At 43.8% G+C, this 23,145-nt stretch overlaps 1 protein-coding gene across 2 annotated transcripts in view; it reads left to right on the forward strand.

Moving 5' to 3' along the window:
* The first annotated feature begins 1,012 nt into the window (after positions 1–1,012).
* Positions 1,013–23,145, forward strand: part of jph3b (junctophilin 3b) — a 31,065-nt gene continuing 8,932 nt past the window's right edge. For both annotated transcript variants that reach the window (XM_029523361.1, XM_029523362.1), the window contains exons 1-4: positions 1,013–1,394; positions 11,971–12,457; positions 14,795–15,160; positions 22,733–22,857. In XM_029523361.1, the coding sequence (XP_029379221.1) occupies positions 1,013–1,394; positions 11,971–12,457; positions 14,795–15,160; positions 22,733–22,857 (1,360 nt within the window). The remainder of the gene's footprint in view (positions 1,395–11,970; positions 12,458–14,794; positions 15,161–22,732; positions 22,858–23,145) is intronic.

Below are 23,145 nucleotides of genomic sequence, written 5' to 3' on the forward strand. Positions count from 1 at the left end.
ACAGGACAAACCAAAAAAAAAAAGAAGAAGAAGAAAAAAGCAGCGAAGCACATTATCTTATGTTTCCCCCCATTTTCCTCTCTCTCTCTCTCTCGCTCTCTCTCTCTCTCTCATGTGCAATCAGACACAGTGTGTGTGTGTGTGTGTGTGAAGGCTGAGCATAAGAAGAGGATGGTGAAGCCTGAAGTGAGCCACACACTGAGAGTCTGACTGTAATTTATTTGTTGTTGGGTTTTTTGTTTTTCATCTGATCATAAGGAGGAAACGTTTTCCTATTCTCTCCGCCTCACACAACATGTCACACCTCCAGCTGGTGCCGCAGCGCCGAAAGGACGGCTCCTGTGCTCGAAGCCTGGAGGTCTGAAGTGCTGCGGCCGGGGAGACTTCTTGGCTCTGCACCCCAGAGAGGTGGAGGCATCATCAGGTAGGAGGCGGCAGAACGAGTGGGCCCGAGCGGAGAGCAGCAGAGGAGTAGGAGGAAGAGTTGTGCGTTTGTGTCGTAGACTGTGTAGGCAGGCTGATGGCAGGCCGGTGCTGCTGCTGCTGCCGCCGCCTGATGGTTTCATCTCCTCCTGAGAGAGGATAATGGCAGCTCCGGGCCCACTCTCCTCCTCTCTCACCTGCCTCTCCCTCAGAGAAGCCACAAAGAGCCACCAGGAGGATGGTGTGAACGGCATCGACCTGCCGTTTCCCACCACGCCGGGAGGCCCCTGACGCTCCTGTGAGGGGGCAAAGTTTTTCTTTCTCACCTCGTTCCTCCTTTCTCCTCGCCGAACCAGCTGAATTCAGGAGGTGGCATTTCCTGGATTTGCGAGGGAGGTCTCTCCCTCCGCTCCTCCACCTCCTCCTCCTCCTCCTCCTCCTCACCCCTGACCTCACCGAACTCTGCACCACCTCCATGGATCGGTTCTAGCACCAACCTGTCCTTCTTTTTCCCCCTTTGGTTTTTTCTTTTTCTTTTCTTTTTCTTTTTGTCGAGGCTTCAGGGGAATTGCCAAGACCTGTTTCATGCATGTCCACTGGCGGCAGGTTCAACTTTGACGATGGGGGGTCATACTGCGGAGGGTGGGAGGAGGGCAAGGCGCACGGCCACGGGATCTGCACGGGGCCCAAAGGCCAGGGCGAGTACTGCGGGTCCTGGGCCCACGGCTTCGAGCTGCTGGGCGTCTACACTTGGCCCAGCGGAAACACCTACCAGGGCACCTGGGCTCAGGGCAAGAGACACGGGGTGGGCGTCGAGAATAAAGGCCGCTGGGTGTACAAGGGCGAGTGGACGCATGGCTTTAAGGGACGCTACGGTGTACGGGAGAGCACCGGGACGAGCGGGAAGTACGAGGGCACCTGGAACAACGGGCTGCAGGACGGATACGGAACAGAGACGTACTCAGATGGAGGTACGATTGGGGCCGTGGGGCAGGTGGATTGTGGGTGTTTTGGGGTTGGATCTGAGAGAACAGTGACAGATGTGAAGTAGGAGTGTGTCAAGAGGTCTTCAAGGGTCATCCTTTCTTCTGCCGCGCCCTGTCAACACACACACACACACATTCATGCGGAGGAAGGGGGTTGGACGAGGACAGGTTGTTGAAAAATGTTTCTCAACCTCTAATTTTCTATCCCTCATGCTTCCTTGGCCTTTTTCCTCCCCTTCATCTCTGTCCCCCAACCTTCCTCCTTCAGCTGCATTAGGACACACTGTGTGTTTGAAGGCCTTCAATTCAGGCCATGCAGTCTTGTAGGATGAGGGAAAGGTTAGCAGGACAGAAGAGGACAACAAGCTACAAGTCCACAGGAAATGAAGCATTTTAGAAAACAGAGCGCTTTGTTATAATGGTTTATCAGAAACTTTTACAGACATCAAATTCATACCCATGTCCCGGCAGCCCTTACTCTGATTTTTTTAATTACTCCTGCTTACTGTAAACACCAGAAAACTAAAGCTCCATGATTATTTGGCAGTTTATGTGTCCAATTTTAAACTATGCCTTCCCTCTAAATGAGCTGTTATCACACAACACAAGACTACAGCCACATTGTGACCTGTTGTGTTCTCAGTTGCACAATCCATATGTGAAATGTTGGCAACTGATGAGACTTTGCAGCCTCCTCTGTTGTTTAGGGCTGTTTTTGCTTCAACACCCCACTGAGAGTATACAGGTGGCTCAGTCAGGGCTGACGTTACCATCTCTAGAGTTTTTTGATTGCAGAAAAATCTCATGGCAGTTGCAAAGTGTTGGCTTCTTAAATTCACGTAATGTATCCATGGCCATGTTTTTTTTTTTTTTTTTCTTCATGTGAATCCTGTAAAAATGGAAAATATCAACTTTAAATTTGTTGAATATCTTTTGAAACGACATCCGTTTTGCCCCTGAAATCAGAATCGATGCTGTCCGGGCACTCTGAGTCTCTCAGACCAGGCCTCATTCAGCTGCTGTTAATGAGACACACACCATATGGATCCATGCTTAAAAATAGTCACAACCGCACACCCACCGTGCATACATTGTGCGTCCAAAGATGCACGCGCAAAATCTGGGAGTGCGTGTTTGAGTTGACCCACAGAGCTGACAGTGGATACATGCAGTTAAAGCCTCATTACATAACTCTACAACTAGCAGGCTGTTTTACAATACCAATCTGGAACGCACGCACACACACACACACAGTCTTGTGTAGCCGATAAAATCAGACTGGGGTAGAGATCTGAAGGGTAGAATCAGGACAAAAGAGAAGAAGTTGGCTTGATAGATAACTGGACAGATGGAGGAAAGGAAAGATGGACTGACGGATGTACTGATTGATGGATAAACGGATCGATTAAATGATGAACAGATAATGGAAAAATGGCTGGCTGGATGGCTGATTATCATGATTACTACGCTAGACACTCTGATCAGCTGAGGGAGGTCAGTCCAGAAAGACAGAGAAAGATACAAATAGACTCCAGGAAAAAAAACATGGTGGATAGGAGCTCTGTCGCTCCGTGGAGTTTCTGAACCCACATACTGTAAATGCAGCAGAGTTTGGCCCAGTTCTGAGTGTTTATCCAGCTCCAACAGTACACACTGTCCTTATTATTACTGCGTCCCTTTCACTTATACATTCACCTGTAAGATGATGAAAATGAATGCCAAAGAAAAAGGCAACACAAGATCTTAATGATGATGATTGCACTGCTGTTGCTGACTTTCTCAACTAACATGTTGTTTCGTAGTGGCCTTTCTCATTACGGTCTCCTTTCACACCAACGTTAACTTGATTTAAGTTGTTTGCTAACCCCCCCCCCCCCCTCCCCCCTGAGCTCCTGGGGGAGGTGGGTGTAAAACCTCAGGGAAAATAAATTTAGCTTGTCTCCTGTTACAGCAGGCGACACTCTCCATAACAATATCTCACACACACGCACAAACTCCATTAGTTGATCCAGACTCAAATGGCTAACCCCTCCGATCAAATGCTGACTGGCAAAAATATTCTAATAGCTACATTAATTAGTGAGAGTACATTTCAGATTCAGCAAGTTTGAGCTTTTGTAGCTGGGTGACCGCTTGATTCATCGACTTAATGCTGATGTAAATCACTTCAGACCGGCAAAACGAGCTCGCAGACTTAAGGTTCTTATGTTTTATTGCCTCAAAAAATGTTTTAGCCAGTCAAAACTATTGCTTTTTCACCTTTAGCACTTGACGAACGTTTAAACGTTGTAAAGTAAGAAAAGCCAAGTAAAAGCTGGTAAATCATTTCATCACAAGCTTTGTTTGCAGGGAGAAAACACTTTATTTCTGTTTCATCACCAGTTGTTTGCCACGTATTTCGAAGTTGTCACTTTGGTGCCTTGCTGTGCTACAAGTTGTGTAGCTAACATACTGTGATTCATATGAAAGTGTTATTTGTCATACATTTTGTTTGTTCAGTCGTTTGTTTATGAGGGTTATGAAAGTCATCTCATTAATACTGCTTTACCACCTCATACGTGGTTTCCCTCTGAAACACGGCAGTGACATAAACTACGAGTTACTGGATGTTTGTTGTGTGCTGGAATTCATATGCAATAATAAAGAAGTGCAACGTTTAAGTGAGTGAGCAGGTAAAGGTACAGTCCATAGTGATTTCCCGAAATAAGGCGTCCACCATGTGTCGTCTGCTTTAATGTGAAATGAAGGTGACAAAGTTGTTGAATATGACTAAACACCTTTGGCAGTGAAGCTGACATGACCAAACACCAGTCGAGTCTCAGATCCTCAGATGGAAGCTGACAGTCCACTTTTCCAACCTCGAGGCTCAGTCATGTCCCGAGCAATGAGAGCCAAGAGCCACGGCGCTCAAAGAGTGTTTGCTGCCTGCGTACTTTTGGAAAGCGCTGAGCACTTCAGAGCCAGCTACCTTTCCCTCAGTCAGGCCCTCCTCCGGCCGCACCTGATGTCACTTTTCTAGGAAACCTTCTCATCGCTGCTGTTTGGCTTTCCGCTTCTCTGCTACCTTTTGCCAACATCCCTCTCTCTCTCTCCTCCCACCTTTCTCCTTCCTCCCTCGCTCCACTGCATTACCACGGAGCTGCTCTGTACAGTAGGGTTGCCATAGCAACGCTCACCGACATACAGCAGGTCAGCGTGTCATGGGTTGGGGAGTTGGGGGGGGGATCAGTGTTATCACCACCATTGGATGCCCGGCTGGCTCTGCTGCGCTCCGATTGGCTGCTGTGGCCTCCTGGGCTAATTGTTTACTGAGATGAAGAGCTAAGCTGACTGATTTCCACACACACACACACACACACACACACACACACACACACAGAGGGAAAGGCAGCAAGGCATCACTTTACCGGGAAAAGAAAAGAGTCACAAAGGCAGAGGCAGAGATTACAGCTGTTCAGCGTTCAGCGGCTCAAGATTAGACCAGGAGTGGTTGATGCCTGATGAGCTAATGTGCCACATTCACTCTCCAATTCAAAGAAACGGACAAAAATAATCCACCGTATACAAAGTCAAACATATCTGAAGAGAAGGAACAGCCACCGTTCAGTCACGGAGGCCTCCTGTCCCCCAGCTGTTGGCAAATACACAACAACCTGCATAAACATATCTGGGTGGCTCACTAAAGGCCGCTACCGGTGCAGTAATTATTCCAGCTCTGACTGAGTTACGTAAGCAGACATAATAGATTCACTCCTCATGTTTAAATGCATCCAACCACCACATAAATCGTCAACGCTGAGAAAGCCGTGTGTGGTTCTTACTTAAAGTGAGAAACCAAATTGACTCAAAACGCTGCCTCCTGTATTTCAGGGAATGTATTCGCAGCCTGTTCCAGTGTGTGGGAGGAAGCTCTTCAGCTAAAAGCGTTTCTCAGTCATGCATGTGCTTTGTTTTTGCTCAGGTTCACTTTGTTGTGCGCTCTGTCAAGTCGTTTAACACAAATCCTCACCACTGTTGCATGCGTTAAAGACTTTCTATGAACTTCGTGCAGCATCATGTGTTCCTGCCTGCACCTGTATTGACTCCCCTCCTCCTGCTCTCATTCTCTCCTTACTCTACCCAACTTTGCCCCCCCACCACCCGGCTGCGTCGCTCTCTCTCGAGGCAGATGGCCGCCCCCCAGCCCGAGCCTGGTTCTGCCCAAAGTTTCTGTTGGGTCTCTTTAAATGATTTTAGAAATTTTAAAAAGAGTTTGGAGCGCGATGTAACTTTTTTATGATTTGGTGCTATATAAATAAATGAGATTTGATTGGATTTGGAAAATTGTCCTGCTCTGACAAAGACATAAGACGTAACCCTGGATATTACAAGGTCAGCATGTAGACTCAGGGTTCATGTTCCGATCATCACCTGAACACAGAAGTATCCTGAGCATGGCAGGACGTCCTGACGATACAAATAAAGGGCTGACTTTGGTCTGAAGTAGCGTTTCTTTGTCTTGTTTAATGGCAGTGATTCTGCATTTATTTTGCCATTTCCTGCTTCTATGTAGGTATCTGTATTGTCCTGGCTGTCAGTTATACTTCTGGGTTACGCGCCATCCAAACAGCCAAGATGCTTTACACTCAGACAGCAGTGCAGTAGGTGATAAGCTCAGAGGAATTCCTTTTTGTATTGAGAAAGTTTTTTTTATAATTTTTTTATTTTTAGATTTAATTTAATTTGCGAGGTCATTTTGCTTTTGCTTAAAAATTGCTTAATGAAAACTGAGTTAAATTTGGCCAGAGTTGTACTATAATATGAAATCGTCATCAGAACAGAAACAGGGGTTGCAAAATGCCAAACAAGTTTGGGCATTAGGAAACGTTCAGGGCGATGGATGACCGTCCAGTTGTGGGACTTTTTCATGGCGTGTTTTTAAACAGATAAATAATCCTCAAATTGCAATCTGAAAGTCTCAGACAGAAAAGGGGCCCGAGCAAAATCCCTTAAACGGATAACAGTCTCACACAGCGATTTGTGCAGGCGAGTGCTCGGTGATGTGACCGTACTCCGGCTGTCGATGCTGCCTCTCTGTTCGGCCTGTCGCCTGCCACTTGTCTTTTGATACCATCTATCTGCTTTTTTCTTTTTCTCTGTGGAGTTTGTTGCTTTTCCTCCCGAGCTTTTGTGGCTGAGTTAACTGATCCTGTGGATCTTCCGCCGTCCCTGAGAATTAGTTTCTGTCTGTCACTCTTATTTCCTGCTTTCCAATATGCATCACTCCACAGCAAGTGCTATACAATATAATATAAATCCACAGGCGTCGTCTTCTGAAGGCCTTTCTCAGGACGGTCACATAACTGCTGAGAAAGAAATGATTTCCCATGGATGTGCTTCAGAAGTGTCTGTTGTACAGGAGTTTATGCACCTCCTCCTCTTCCTCCTCCTCTTCTTCCTCTTCCACCACCATCACCACAGCTCCACTGCAGGCTTTAGCTTATGTAATGGGAATGGTTTGATGTTTGCAGTGAGGATTAGCGGTTCTGTCTGAAACATGAAAACTCTAAAATATCTCTTTTGGAAGTTTGCCCCGCACCGCTGCTGAGACAGTACTAACTGGACCTTCTAATGAGAGTGTTTGCCGGGGAAGCAGCGGGGAGAGCAAAGTACTGCAACTTTTCTAAAACTCCCCGATGATAATATGGGAATGAATTGTTTCCCACCCCAGTTTTCATTTTCCTTTTCATTTGTATGTTAATAATTAAAATGGTTTGCCATTGTGAGTTTGTAATGAGCCAGCATGGAAAGGCGGTTAGCGCTGTTTCCCCACAACAAGAAGGCCGTGGGTTTGATTCCCGGGTCCAAATTTTTTGGTTACGATCTAACATATAATGATTTGTCCGTAAGTCTGAGTGTGAGTGGTTGTCGGTCTCTGTGTGCCTCTTTGTGTTGGCCCTGCAATAGACTTACGACCTGTCCAGGGTCAGGGTGACCCCGCCCTCACCCAGTGTGAGCTGGGATTTGGCTCCAGTACTGCCCCGACCCGGAAACAAATAAGTGGTAGAAGATGAGTGAGAGTGAATGAGTTCATAATGGATTTCTACTCGTACCGCAAAACTAGACTGAGAAACTGGGGGAAGAGATGAGATGTGCTCCTTAATCTCTTCTTCCTCTCATTGTTTTTATTATTATTATTATTATTATTATTATTATTACGGTATATTTCAGCTGTGCTAATGGAGTCTTAGATTGGAATCGAGGGAATTGAAGATGCGCCCACTGAAGTCTGGCACAAACGATCTGAGAGAAACTTGATCTCACTGTTCAGTAATACAGACAGTCCTCAGACAAGCAAGTGCCGATGTGGTGAAACAACACAATGATTAATGAAATGACAAATTCCAACTCTTTCTTGCTCCATTTCTTCTCCTTCTGACTGCTGTTTTCCACAAACGATTGTTTTGATGGTGTGCTAATACAGAAGGAAAACAACTCCAGCCTCTGTGGGCCTCCTCATCAGACGACAAAATATGAATTAATTTTGTTATTTAGAGGAAAGACTGCAAAAAAATTTGATTTGACAAGTGTGTCTTAGTGTTGTATCCTTAGTATGACATACGGAGCGTAAGAGACAGATGGTTTTTAACCTAGAAACAGAGAACGAACAGTCACGGGCATTTGTTAAAGAGACAATTATGAATTCAGCCGGGGGGTTGGTGCATGATCAAATCTCTGCCTCTGTGATGTTTCTGTGGCTTTGATCTCTCGGCGTAAACTCTTTCCGTGCTGCCTCGTGTCCGTTGCAGCCTCGGCCAGGGTTACAAGCCCATATGATTTGAGAGCACTTCCTGTTGGCCTCCAGGCAGAATCACTGAAATCGTTTTGGCGTGCGAGTTGTGAAGCGGATTCTCCTCGTGACTGTGTGCCTGGGGTTGAGACATTTATATGCCCACTTTTTTTTTATTTTTTATTTTTTTCAATACAATTATGGCGGGTTCATAGTGAATGATGAGAGGGGGATAACCCAATCCAGCTTTTGCATGTCTCACTCACCAGAAAGTGGGTAAAATGTTTGTTTTGTTTTTTTTTTCTGACCTCACAAAGCCTGCTCCTCACTCTGGCAGGCTTTCGTGTTTCTGGCTTCGGATAAAACCTATAACGCTTTCGATTCTGAAGGAAAATCAGCCGACTAACTACTTTGCAGATCTTTTTTTTTTTTTTCAGCACCATGGAGAGTGACAGGCAGACGGGGGAAGAAGCGTTTGCCCCCCGAATATTTTATCTGCCCGGGCATTAGTGACCGACGGCGGTGCGTTCTTCCAAAAACCCACACGCTGCTTCACATTAATTCACTTGTTTACAAACTGCGAAAACTAATGCAGCCTGGTCCGATGAAACCGACCTTCCTGAAGGTTGCAATATCCAGTTTTTGTGTGAAGAGTTTTAGAGGGGTGTTGATTCAACTTTGTTGTCGTTCTGGAGGCTGTAGTTTGTTTGTGCTGGCGGTGAGCTGAAGTTATACTAATGAGCTTTTCTACCACTTCTGTATACCAACCGTCAGACAGACAGAACTTTATAGACACCCAGGCTGGTCAGATGCAGGTAATTTAGTCTCACATCCTTAACTTAGTTGTAAAATAATCCGTGATTTGGAATGGAGTCCATCTTGGAAAAATCAGATGATATCTTTTGGTTCTTCTAACCAAAGCGACTCAGAATCTGATGAGTTCACAAAAGGACAAACTGAGCTGCAGTTGTCGGAGCACATATTAAACCAAGCAGGAGCAGTGTGATGCAGTTTGGTATTGTATGGTGAGCTGGAAAAACCGTATCCCTAAATGATAAATTGTTGTTACACAACTTCTGAGGAGAATCAACTTGTGGTTGGCTGAGAGAGAATGATGCCGTTTCAGTCAAACTGTTAAAACCATTTACGCTGCCAAGGAAATTTTAGAAGAGCAGTGCGTACCATTTCTAGAGACATCTGGTCTAAGAGCAACTGTGGGAACCGTTTCTGGATCAACTGGCTTGATCAAACGGTCACCCACTCTGAATGCTTACAGGAACGGTGCAGAGTAGGTTGACATTCTTATAATGCTTCTCAGGGGAATCTCCCAGGAAACAAAGAAACAGAAGACAAGAGGTCCCAACTTGTTTTGGTATAAATTAAATCAGGGCACATTTTTGTTGCCAACTTGCTGCCTGAATTAGTGTCAGAAGTAAAATCTGCTGATAAAGTTGAACAACAATCTAAAACCAAAAGTAAAAAAATCAGTATATAGAAAGCTCGAAAGCTCAAAAGCTCTAAATGTGATAATGTTGTAAAATGCTAATTTATTCTTTTTTGGTCACAGCAAAGTTTGAGTTATTACTTAAAATGAGAACCTGATTGTTGTTTAGTTCAAAATGAAGAAAGTGCAAATACTTTGTGTTGTGTTTATTTATTTGTTCTTCTTGAATGATATGTGAAAAATAATATTTTCTCTTAAATAAGACCGTTTATTTTGACACAAATCACAAAATCATCAATGCTGTTGTATTAGCCTGTGCTAAGCTAAGTCTTTCAGTTCAGTCTTCTCATTCAAGCAAAGCATGTTTGTGTATTTACTGACCAAAGAAACTTTGCAGATTTTTGTTTTTTTCTTAAAAGTTTTTCCTTTCCTTTTTATTCTTTCCACAAAAATTCATCGTTTTAGTTGTAGCTCATGAGCAGCTCCTTTATTTCAGTTATTCAGTTGTGCACATAAAAGCACCCTGAAGAATCACTCACTGTTGGTATAAATGCTGCCTGTTGGGTCACCTACAGAGTTCAGACAGCAGGTCTTGTTGTGGTTGTATTTCATTTAAATAGACACCAAATTTCTTCGGCAGCAGAAATGTGAATTACATCAGACTGATGATTACTTTTTTTATTTTTTTTATTTTTGCACAAACAGGCCACACAGGTCTCTTCCTCTGTTGTCCTGTGTCTCCTGCTTCGGCAGACGTGTAATGAAATCGTAATCTGGCCACGCTGTTGCTCTGGTTCTTGTGTTTTTTGATCTGTCCGTCATATGGTCGTACAGCTGTGTACTGACATGATTACAAAGGCCTGGACAGATGTGCTAGCCAGCTGTCTCTGACTGAGCTTCAGCGCTTTTCTTTTTGTGTGTATGAGGGGTGGGAGGCAGCAATCCCACATCATCCCAATCACAAGGGCAGCTTTGGGAACGACAACAAATCTTCTCATTCAAGTTTGGTAAAAAAGTGTCTTTGAGTCAAAGTTAGGATACAACTGGCCTCATTCAGCATTTCCCAACTCGCTGATACTTCAACCCAGAAGGGAAATATTTGTGTGTGTTTGCGGCAGAGACGGGAAACGTGGTTACAGTCCTTATTTGGTCATGTAGTTTGGTTTGAACAAGTGCGTCTGCTACAGAATGAATCAGAGTGCTGTTACATCAGAGCCACGGGCAGGCGGGATGGATCACTTGCACTCCAATTGGAACACACACTTCCGCTTGTGTGTGTGTGTGTGTGTGTGTGAGAGAGAGAGAGAGAGAAACGGAAACACACACGAACACACACAGAGATGTCCTACTTTTCAGCTACATGGAGCTGTAAGGACTATGCAGCAGTCTGTGCCGGTCGTGTAGAGACGCGGTATGAATGAATGGGAAAGGATGGACTGAGAAGAGGAAGCCACTCCCATATATTCCTGATCAACGTCAGTTATTCTATTAAAAACATGATTATATACACATCACAGAGGCAGGACAGATAAATGTGAAATTATTACTTTTTCGTTTTTCTCAAACCTGGATCTCTAGTCAGGAAGAGTGACTTCATTACTAATATGTGTAAGAAACATTATAAATTCATGAACGTTCATTAAAAATGATACTCAGAGTGAAGAAATGCTGTTTTAAAATGTCCACATTTATTCTGGAATAGGACAGTGAGCACAGTATAAATTAGAATATATATAAAAAGGTATTAAAACAAGACTAAGCCATCAGACTGAAACTGTGTTAATGGGAGATAAGTTGTTGCTACGGGTCAGGATTATTATTATAATTTTTTTTTTTAACGGGGAGGGAACGAGGGAAAAAACTATTATATGCTCTTCACACTCCTCAAAGAAAATATAGATTTAAAAATGTTTAGATGTCAGAACGACTCCACTATACAGCAGCACGTCAGGCTTTTATTTGACAGGAAATGAGAATATGAGAGGGGGGAAGAACATGCAACAAATGTTTACCTTTCTATACATACAGTACAGGAAGAGGATATAATAAATTCCACTGAACACTCAGGAAGCATCCCAACTAAAATATACCAAAATATAAAAACACAGTGTGTGATTTTTGTCAACTGATGTTACAGCAGATATGATCAATTACTGATTGATTGGCTGTTTTAGTGCAACACTCCTCAGTGAGGTCGTGCCAAATGATTAATAACCCAAATCAAATAAACACAGTTGATATATTTGGCTGCTTTAATGTGAAATTTCTCTCTCAGCTCACCTGATGCTGAGTGTTTCATTTAATAGTCTTTGTGTGTAGAATGTAAATGTGTGTGTCTCTCTGTGCAGGAACATTTCAGGGTCAGTGGGTCGGCGGGATGCGTCATGGCTACGGGGTCCGTCAGAGTGTCCCATACGGGATGGCAGCTGTCATCCGCTCCCCGCTGCGCACCTCCATAAACTCTCTCCGCTCCGGTTCGGAGCACAGCAACGGTACGGCCCTGCTGGACCGGACCGGGGCGGTGGTTCCCGGTCCCCCTCCCGTCCCCGGCACCCTGACCACCAGCGTGTCCATGTGCAGCACGGGCAGCAGCGGCAGCAGCCCGGCCGTGTCCCGCGGAGGCTTTGTGCTGATGGCGCACAGCGAGGCCGAGCTGCTGAAGGGGAAGAGGAAAGGCGGACTGTTCAGGAGGTCCATCCTGTCCGGGCTCAAACTCAGGAAGTCCGAGTCCAGGAGCTCTCTGGCCTCGCAGAGATCCAAACAGAGCTCATTCAGGAGCGAGGCCGGGATGAGCACAGTCTCCTCCGCTGCCTCTGACATCAACTCCACCATCAGGTAAAGGGATTATAAAGAGGAGGTGGGTCTGGGTAAACTGGGCCTCGGGTCAGGGACCAACATGGTCCACTAGTTATTCAGGTCGTCTTCCAACTTGTGGGCAGATAGAAAATCAAATGAATGCAGCCTCTTAAAACGGTCAAGTTCATAAAATTGACCTTTGGATTTTCATTCCAACCAAGACAGCATAAAGGATTTATGTCCGTCGAAGATTCAGGCGTCTGACAGTCTCAAGCCAAACTTGGGTGTCAGTGTGTGGCTTTGTTTCAGGAAATTGGATCTCATCTACCAAATCCACCATTAATGTAATGGTGTTTTAATCTCTGTAAAATAACCAAGGTGTCTGATTATAACTTTAACACAGAGACTGTAAATAGGAATGGATGTCGGCCTTTGGGCCAAAAAGTGCAGCCAATGCCGACGAGCCTTAAACTTTAAATCATTTTATCTAATGACCATCAGAGGTCGACTCCACTGGTTGTTAAAAGAAGTCCAGTTGTATTAAAGTCTCTGTAAAACTTGACCTAATTCTCACTTCATTTAGTAGCTCAGTAAATGTTTTCCTAATGAGTTTATCTTTTTTCTCAGAAAAAAAAAAAACAATCATTCTCATTGAACTGTAATCAGGTTTTGGCAGAATGGCCCAATATTCATATCTTGCAAGTGAGTCTGTAAAGACAATGAAAATATATACAGATCTTAAAAAATCGCAGCCTTGATGTGGCCGAAATGCACTGAAACAGAGACAGTATTTCAGTTTCAAGGACATTTTTTTGGGACTTTTGGCTGTACTGTCAGTGTTTGGTTACATAATAGGAGACTCGGAAGAGAAGTGTGTTATGTCAATAGTATCATGATATAATGGAAAGAAAGAAAGCAGTGAGAGGACAAGGAAGGATGATGCACCACGAACAGCAGCTGTCCTTCATCAGGAGGACGTAGATTTAAGGGACACCGAGCACCTGACCTACTTAAGTGACTTTAAAATGGATTGTCAGTTTAGCGGTGAGCTGGCCCGGCGCCTGCTGCAAAGTTACCGGTTTTTGCATCGACGCTAAGCCTGTTTTCTCTGTCTTGCTGCTCAGCTGTTGTACATTTTAACTTTATTTTTATCTGCTCAGTCAAGTTGGTCACAGCAGATCAGAGCCGACTGGAGGAGGGATGGCTGTACATGCATGTTTTGTTCATGAAGTGAACTGCAGCTTATTTGAATCAAGAGTCAAGTTAATCAACTGTGTACCAAATTGTTGATGTTAAACTGAAAGTACGCTGGATTTATACGGCTTAGTTTTGAAGGCACCAATTACTGGATGACTTGGCCTGTTTGTGGGCACCAGCAGCTTTTCAGGTCGGATCAGTTTTTGGGAAAGGAAGGAGAAATTTCTGTAAAAATGCAGGAATATTTAGAATTTTATATATTTTTAAAAATTGAGCGATCTTTCATCTTTATTAATTTACAGCTAATAATTAAAGCAAAATCACAAGCCTGTGATGTCCAGTCAATTATTAATTGATGCGTTAGTTATTTTTTCATTTGATGGTGCATATTATGAGGATGTTGTCACAGTAACTCTGGGTGAATGAAAACGTGACTTAAATAAACATTGACAGTGATTTAATTAGTGAGCCTCGAGGAAGCAAGACGTAAACAAGTCAGTGCTGAATCCTGTTTGAGCAAAACAAATTCTTTACTGCCTGCCTCCGAGGAACTGCTCTGTGGTTTACCATCAGGGAGTATTATATCGAGGATTTGTATTCTGTCCATATGCAGAAACAAGAGCAGCGCTGATATGTGCTGGAACAGGATCAGAGAGCTCTCAGTGAGACCAGCCTTCACTTATGGATTTTAAATTGTAAGATAGTTTTTTTTATTCTTTGCTAGACTTTGTTTTACTATTTTAAGTTACCCATTTGTGTCAATGCCCTTATTGGCTACCTTTTCAGGTGAAGATACCGATCTGTGTGCACAAGTGAGGTTGCCAGGTTTGATTTTAGTGTGTTGGTGCAGAGAAAAAGGAAAACAATCCTGTTCTTGCTCATCAGTGCTGGCGACCCTCCCTCCAGCTGGGGTGTCTGTACTGAAGTGTTGGGTAGACAGATGAACTGATAAACTGCTGAGATGTTTCCCGTTAATAAATTCCGATAAGGCCTTTGGATCCTATGCTGAAGGTACAACCGACCACAGTTTTGTTACTCATCCATTTCAGTAAAGATTTGCTGAAACTTACCTGTCAGGTGAACCAATTTTAGGCCTTTTCAAAGTCTGATGATATGAAAATATGTGGGCCTGCTTATTGAGCAGTCTAAACCCCATTCTGTGACCTTTCACCCCTCCAGTCTCGGAGACGCAGACGTGGAGCTGGCTGTCGCTGATGACGACGTGGACGCCACGGCGACGGAGACCTACTGCGGCGAGTGGAAGAACGACAAACGGACAGGATTCGGCGTGAGCCGGCGGTCGGACGGGCTGCAGTACGAGGGGGAGTGGCTCAGCAACAAGCGGCACGGCTACGGCTGCACGACGTTCCCCGACGGCACGAAAGAGGAGGGAAAGTACAAGCAGAACATCCTGGTGAGCGGGAAGAGGAAGAACCTGATCCCCCTGCGGGCCAGTAAGATCAGAGAGAAGGTGGACCGGGCGGTGGAAGGAGCGCAGAAGGCCGCAGACACCGCCCGACAGAAGGCCGAGATCGTCCTGTCAAGGTAGACGCTTAATGGTGCTTTGTGGATGAGCATGTCTGAATTTCGTTCTTTCTTTCTATCCGTTTGGTTGAAGTTCATTTCTGCGCAGACTTGTTATCTAGAACGTGGACTTTAAGAGAACTTACATTACGTTTTGATTATTTCAACAAACCAGTCAACTCTGATCAACCAGAGCTCACACAGATCATCCAGCAACAAATGAATACTAAAGGCCACTGAAAGGTTTAGAAAAGACTGACCTGAAAGATGAATGCTGCATTTTTAGGCTTATGTTTTTCTCCAGCTGGAACAAAACACGAATTAAAAGGCACATCTGACCAAATAAAACTGCATTACCAAGCAGATGAAACAACAGGTGTCAATCCAACTGAGAGTCATACTTTATATTACATGCTTCCCATTTCTGCTGATGTAACAGTCAAGAGGATTAACTGCAGTAAATAGTATCTATAAGCAGTTACATCATTTTTCTCTTCTTTGTTTTCTTTCTTTTTTTGTTTTTGACCAGCGACTAAACCAAGTCATACATTTTGTACCTTTAGGTGAGATTTACAGGCTCTGGGTCAGTTCATCATCTGCTACACCTTTTCTGCACATCTCAGCCAGTCCTTCTCACCCCATCTCTACTCGTGGCCTCCATTTGTCCCAATCGTTGGGGAAGACGGCTCCGCCTGTAGACACTTGTGGATTCCACATTACAATTTAGATCATTGACAGATTAAGACTAGGATTAGGGTTAAGGTCAAAGTAGTGTTAAGGAGGTTATGGTACAAGTGAAACAGAGAGCGAGCTGTCTGTAGCTGTTAATGCGTTGATGAAGGAAATCAGAACCCGCTTTCATTACAACGCTGCTCATTCCACTAAAACGGGAGTTATGGTGTTCGTGGGTTTTTGGCCTGACCTTTGCAGCAGCAAGAAACTTTTGGACAGAAATATAAAGTCACAATTTTTGTTTTTCAGCTCAGAATTTCAAAGCGGGAATTAATTAGCTGTCCTGGGACCGTAGTCATGGATGCACACTGATACTCTTGTCATGTGGGGACCCATCAGAAGTAGGCCCATGACCCATTTTGGTGGCAGTCCTTGTTGTTTCGACAAACAAGGTTATATGGCCACAGATGCCGCAGCAGCTGTTTTGAGAACTTGATTTGTAAGTTGAAGTTGCACAGAAAGGTTTGGACGACCTTATGCCGCACATTTCAATCCAGAGATACAAACTGAACAGGAATAATTTTCCACAGGTAAATCTGTAATCTCAATGATTTGATTTTCTCACTTCAGTTCTGAGTAAAACAGGGATCTGAATGATACCGGATTTAAGCGGCACGTGTCTTATGACATAACACCGTTAACGATCTAAAATCTGGGAAAAGAAACTTCATCCTTGTGTGATTTTCGACACAAAGTTTGTTGTCCAAAGTGAAAGAACCCGGCTTGTGAGTTAAAGTTCGCTGGCTGGATTTCAGAAAGCTAAATCTGCAGGAGGAAAAAGAAAAAGCAGCTTGGCTGGATGATATATTGTGCACATATTTATATGACGGTGTTAACCCTGCAGCTAGAACAATCCCAACTTTGTGTATATTTCTCTGAAAATCCAATTCTGCTGCATCTAACCTACGGTATGTGTAACTTCAATTCCCGTAATGGCGCGTAAGCAGAAGCTCTGACTTCAGTGTTAGTCAGAGAGGCATCTCTGCTCGCTATTGGAGCAACTACTGGAGTAAAAGTAGCTCAGAGGGCAGCCTAGTGTCCCAGCGACTGATGAAGGCGCTACAGATAACACATCAGTGACGTTACAGCCAATAACTTTAACTTCTTTACGGCGTATTGTGCATGTGTGGCCTTGAGGTTTAGATCCTGTTTGCATGTAGTCAGGAGCTGATCACCTACGAGTCTTAGAGAGATAAAGCAGTAACAAAAAAATGTGTGGGGCAAGAAAAAAGTAAGAATGTGAAACAGAAAAGAAGCGATAGATAGATAGATTTTATGCATTATGTCATCGATGCTGGCATGCAGCCTGAGGGAGCATGCAGGCCGACCAACAACTCCTCCTTATATGCTTATAAGATTACTTGTGCACATTGCGAATGCAGCTGCTGAACATGGCTGCGTTTGAAGCATGTGCATGCAAGAGGACAGATGAGCTGCATCAGTGAAGATGGAATCCTATTAGTCCTGATGACAGTCTCCTGTTTCAGCCTGCCCAACAAACACGGAGAGCTACGGCGGCTCACCGAACTCATCTCACACTCACGATCGGTCATGCACCAAAAAAAGAGAAGCGAGACAGAGATAAAATGTGTTATTTTGTGTCTTTTTATCACCGAGATGACCGAGAGACTTATCACCAGATGTGATATTTTGCTTTGTGGATTTTTTTCTCCTGTATTTAAAATAAAAGACTTGGTAGGATTTGTAAACAGTTTAAAAAAAAAAAAAAAAAAAAAGGGATGAGAGAAGAGACTTGCAGTTACTTTATTGATGATGAATTTAACTATATTCATATTCGTACTATCACAGGAATTCTATCACAGGTTTCTTATATCCACCAGTGGAGCCACTTTCAGCATGAATGAGAACAGTAATGCAGTCATGCACATCAGCTCACACTGAAGATGGGCACCAGTGATTTCCTGTGATTCATTATTTTATCTCTGAAGGTGGAATTTCTCCTTATGATAAAATATTTTGTGCTAATCTAGTCTAACTACATGGAGGGAAGAAATTACTGAACTTAAACTACTCAGTATTTCACTTTTATACCACATTATTGCCACCATGAAATGGTCCACACCAACATGAAACTCATAGCAGTTGTATTTCCTAAATGTGCGATTATCTTGTCCATAAACTTTGTGGTAAAATGAACCAAATAACCTGCCAACAGTTTATTGATGACTATTCATCATTAGCTGAGCGTGGTTTCTGTTATCAGTTTGACTGTCGCCCATAAAGCTGTTTCGGCCTCTGTCAGCCTGTTTGTTTACAAATCTCTCTTTGTCCTATCTCTCTGTGTGACTGTCCTTGATATATTGGTTGTCTCCATCTCGCTGTTTCTTTTGCGACAACCTGAGTTGCTATCTGCCGTATTCTGGCTGCAGTGTTAAATCAAATTGCAGTACTCTTTTCTTTTTCGGTTCAAATTATGCTAATTTTCCCAAAGCCCAGTCTGACACAAACTCTGGCTTCTCCACTGAAATTTAAAATATAGTTCTGTGGGTGTGAACTAATTTTCAGGCATGAAAAACAGGAGTTGGGTGACTCTGGCAGGGTGAAGGCCTAAAAAACAGAAAACAGAAATGAAGACACTGGCATGGGTAAAGACTCTAAAACTGAAGCCAATTTATGCTGAAGAGAATCACAGTCAGATATTTGGAGGGCAGCAACTCATGCACAAGAGGGGCCTTGAATTATTTTTGGGGAGGGACAGAGTGTCCTTGTTTAAAGTAGGGTGCCACTTAAAGCAGATGAACCCAGATCTAAAAACATAAAGGACCTTAATGGTATAAAAAATAAAGCATGTGTAGGGTCAGTGGTTGATTGTATGCTATCTTTGTTTCTCAGAGTTGGTCTTAGACATTTTGCAGTCAGCCCATTGAAGGCAGCTAATAAATCTACAGTTTGTAGCTGCTCTTTGCTTCACCTCTGAACACTTCTCTATTACACGCATATCGAACCATTATGTTCCTCGAAATTTACATTTAAAAATAGTCAAAGCTCAAAATTTGTTCTAGATTCATAAAACGTAACGTTTTTTTTTTTTTTTTTGTGTGTGTGTGTGTGTGTGTGTGTGTGTGTCTGAGGTCAGCTCTTTGAAACAGAAGCTGCTTTAAAGCACTCGCCATGCTGCCCAATCTCCAGCAGCAGGAGCAGGAGGTGACACGCTGATTTTACTAATTCGACGAGTAGCAAAGGGGGCGACGCTCTGAATATTTGCCAAGGCTGTCCACGTAGGTGATGTGAGCTGCAGGTTTTTATTTTTATAATAGAACAAACTCGGCCTTTCAGTTAAAGCCTGCCTTGTCCACCAGCTCCTGACTGGCTCTTACACTCCTTCACACACACACACAAACGTCTAACCCAGATTTAGACGGTTGCACAGCCCAGGACAGGACAGCCTCCCTCTCTCGTTCTCTCAATGTGTCCCAGAACAGCACAGCGGGGTATTTCCTTGTGGAACACCAGGAGAAGCCCTGAGAGGTGAAACGCAGCCACAGGATAATTGCTGCTGCAGATAATTCTTTCTTGGAGCAAACTGAAAGTGGTTCAAGGATGATGCGGCTTTTTCTCTAACTTTGCGACGTGTGTGTGTGTGTGTGTGTGTGTGTCTGCTTTAAAGAATGTTTCTGAATAGTCATCCTGCTTCTTAAGGTTGATCTGTGTGAGACACTGCCCAGAGGGAGAGGTCAAAGGTCAACTCCCTGGCACAACCCTGCAGCTGGTAGAAGTGTCACTGTGTCAGCTGTCCATCTGCCTGATGTTACAGTAAATCACGGATTTGTGTGTGTCAGTGTGCGTGTAATACCACGTGTGATGTGAGCTGATCTCTGTTGTCGTGTTATGATGTACCTCCGACAAGTTCGTACCAGATAAACACAACTCACTCTGCTCTGTGTGTGGAGCCATACACTGCAGTCCTGTGACCTCGTTTCTACAGCAGGCCTACAGCCCGACACACACACACGCACAAAAATACACATGCAAACCGGAAAGCTCTGTTAGATATTCAGGTATGAATCATCCTCATCATCATCAGCTGGTTCAGAGTGACATGATAGAAGAGCTTAGTGCACGAGTCCTGGATTAGACTTCCTCTGCCTGTCTCTCTCTCTCTCTCTTCCCTCCTCACCCAACTCTGCTCGGTTGTCTTCGTTTGTGTGTCCCTTTCATCTCGGATTTGTTTTGGTTCTCATCTTCTTCGCTGCCCGTTATCTCTGCTTGTCTCTGTCCTCTTCAACACCAACATTTCTCTACCAAGGTGATTGTGAACGTTAACGATAACAGAACTGGGATTTTTTCCGCCGCTGTTTTGAGTATTGTGTCTTTTGTGTGCAATCCCCACCAAATCAAAAGACACCATTAAATAAGAAGCTGCGTGTTTATCAGTTTTTAAAGTAAGCTTCAAACATTAGCATCTGTGATAGCCAGCTTATGACCTCCAGTAGTTATCTAACCTTTTGTAACATCCTTAGATACACATCCCCTTCTCAGACCAGTTTCACAGTGATTTTGCATCTCCAATATCATAAAATATTCTTCTAAATGATCAAGTAATTATTGACCACTAAACCACTTTAACTATTTAATAACATAACAGATCAAGGTTTAATGATCAACATAACTTTATGAGATAGGAAATTCAATATAGGAATAACTTATGCACCGTATATATATATTTTAAAAGTAAAACAAAATTTTCAATAAATTTTGAAAATGTGGATAATTTATTTGATGATTTATAAATGATCACGTCAACATGATACACACTGAAAGCAGATATATGATTATACTGATCTATCATCCAGACGTACATGAAGCGCCAGCAGACAGCGTTATTATCGTGTGACTTTTCTCTCATAAAGAAGACATTGTTGCTGATCCCCCATCGCCTCCTTTAGCTTTAATGTAGAGACGGTCAGTCTTTCAGGCAGCGCTGTAATTACGCTGTCTCAGTATTAATCTGCTAATGATTCATTAATGTTGAATATGTAACACCTTTTAACCCCATCTTCTTTTGTCATTCTCGGTCTCTCCCTTCGCCTTTCTCCATTACACCGCTCGCCCTCTGTGCCTCCCCTTTGTGACAACCCCCTCCGTCTCTGTTTCTCTTTTTCTCTCTTCGCTCACTCTATCTGCGAACTCTTTCTCTTTTTTTCTTTTGGACAGGATGTTGTGTTGTATAATCGGGCCCCTTTTGAACAGCCAGATCTTTTCTCTGCAGGCCGTTGATTCATTCAGAAACAGGTTGTTCCTGGTGAAGACAGGAGTGGGTCAGGAAGTTGTGGAGGGAGGGATGAGAAAGGGAGAAAGAGAGCTTGAAGGATTTTTTTTTTTTGTGTGTGTGTGATTTTTGTGAGTGCAGTTTTGCCTGACTGGCATGAGAGTGTTTTCATGGGATAGCAGTTTATTCCTGACATCTAAACCTTGTAAATGTCACATTTCTTAAAAAAAAAAAAAAAAAAAAAAAAATCCTTCCTGTGATTGCGTTGTGTGAAACAGTGAAGTTGTTCTTCTTCTCCCTCCTTACACCTCACCTCCCCCACAACCAAACACAGCGTGCACGCACACACACGGAGGTGTTGAGTATACTGTAGGCCTGGCATAGCAGTGTTGGCAGAGAGTGCGGAGAGGGGTAAAGAGAAACAGAGAGGCAGAGAGGAAGAAATCAATAGCTATCGACACACAACACTGCATCAAGACTGTTACTGTCCAGCAAGAGAAAACAGGAAGGGAGGGAGGAAGAGGCCATTGTGCTCTCCTCGAGAGCCCTTTTTCAAAACACAGAGAAAGACAGGCGGCTTTAAAGAGAGAAAGAGGTAGAGGTGAGGAGAAGGTTGTAATTGAGACAAAAGATCTGATTGGGATAGAGAGAAAGAGGGAGAGGTCGGGATGAGAGGCCGATGAAAAGGAGGGATTGTGATCGAGAAGAAAGGAGCAATTAGGGAGAGGCAGGAAGGAGAAATGGGCAGAAATAAAGGGCAGAATGAGAGAGATGCGACGTGGAGGCTGCAAAGGAGCAGTTAGAGAGATGAAGGAGATGTGAAAACCCTTCAGGCAGACAGACAGTGACGTGAATTAAGTTTTCCGTAGCAAACCCATTTTCAGGCAAAGGATGACAGAGTCTGTAAACAGATGAACGCATAAAACCTCATCTCATGGTAATGGGGGAAGTAATTGTCCTCACTGCCACTACTGTGTGAGGAATCATGTAATATGTAGATACTTACATGGTGTGTGTGTGTTTGTGTCGTTTATAATGAGATCAACCAGCTATAACAAGATGCAATAGAACAGATAACCGTAATATAAATTTAGACATTGTTTCAGTAACAATGCCCGAAAATAGACGGCTGATGTGATTGTTGAAAGATGTTTCCTTTAAGTTCTGTAATAACAGAACAGGTAGGTGTCCTGAAGGTCTACAGTGAGAACCAGAGAAGTTTTTTATCCACCAAGGAGAAGGAGAAAAGTTGTTATGAAGAATTCACAGCAACGATGTAAACTAACATCTCATCTGGCATTCACAACTCAGACTGATGAGACTGAATAAATTGCTCAGATCAACAAGTTTGAATAATTCGGAGAACAGTTTCGCTCACTTTGTCACACTTATCTGAACGCCCGCTTTGTCATAGAAAAATCATGAGAATAACTCATGAAGCCCAAACAACAAATATGAAGGTGAACTGCCTGTGAAACAATGTGGTCATCTTCATGGTCCTCCTCTGTTCCTTTTCTCCTTCACCTTTGGACACCTCAGCCAATGATTCAGATTTTATTCTTCTCTGATTTTTAAAATAATACTTTAGGAGTTGGCTTTATTTGATGGACTACTCTGCTCCCTGTCGGCAGGACGGCCCATGCGCAGGGGAAAGCGGAGGCGGCAGTGGGAGCTGCTCAGAAAGCCCAGGAAGAGAGTCGAATGGCAAGGGTCACCGCCAAGCAGTTTTCCCCTTCCTTCCAACACCCGGGAAATGGTGAGCGCACACACACACACACACACACACACACTACATCAATGATCTACCAATGCAGCCAAGCATACATGTGCACAACAACACGTGTGTGTGTCCATGAATAAAACACATACACGTGTGTGTGGGTTGGTGATAAAGGTCAGTGCCAACCACCCTCCAGCTTTGAGTTTCAGCCTTTGTCACTCACACCTGTGCAGCACTGCAGGCTGCCAACACACAAGATCATGCACCCTGACACACACTGTACGCTCCCACACACACATCACAGAGGTGACAGTGGCTGCACTT

Source organism: Echeneis naucrates, chromosome 16, assembly GCF_900963305.1.
Source record: "Echeneis naucrates chromosome 16, fEcheNa1.1, whole genome shotgun sequence".
Lineage (NCBI taxonomy): Eukaryota > Metazoa > Chordata > Actinopteri > Carangiformes > Echeneidae > Echeneis > Echeneis naucrates.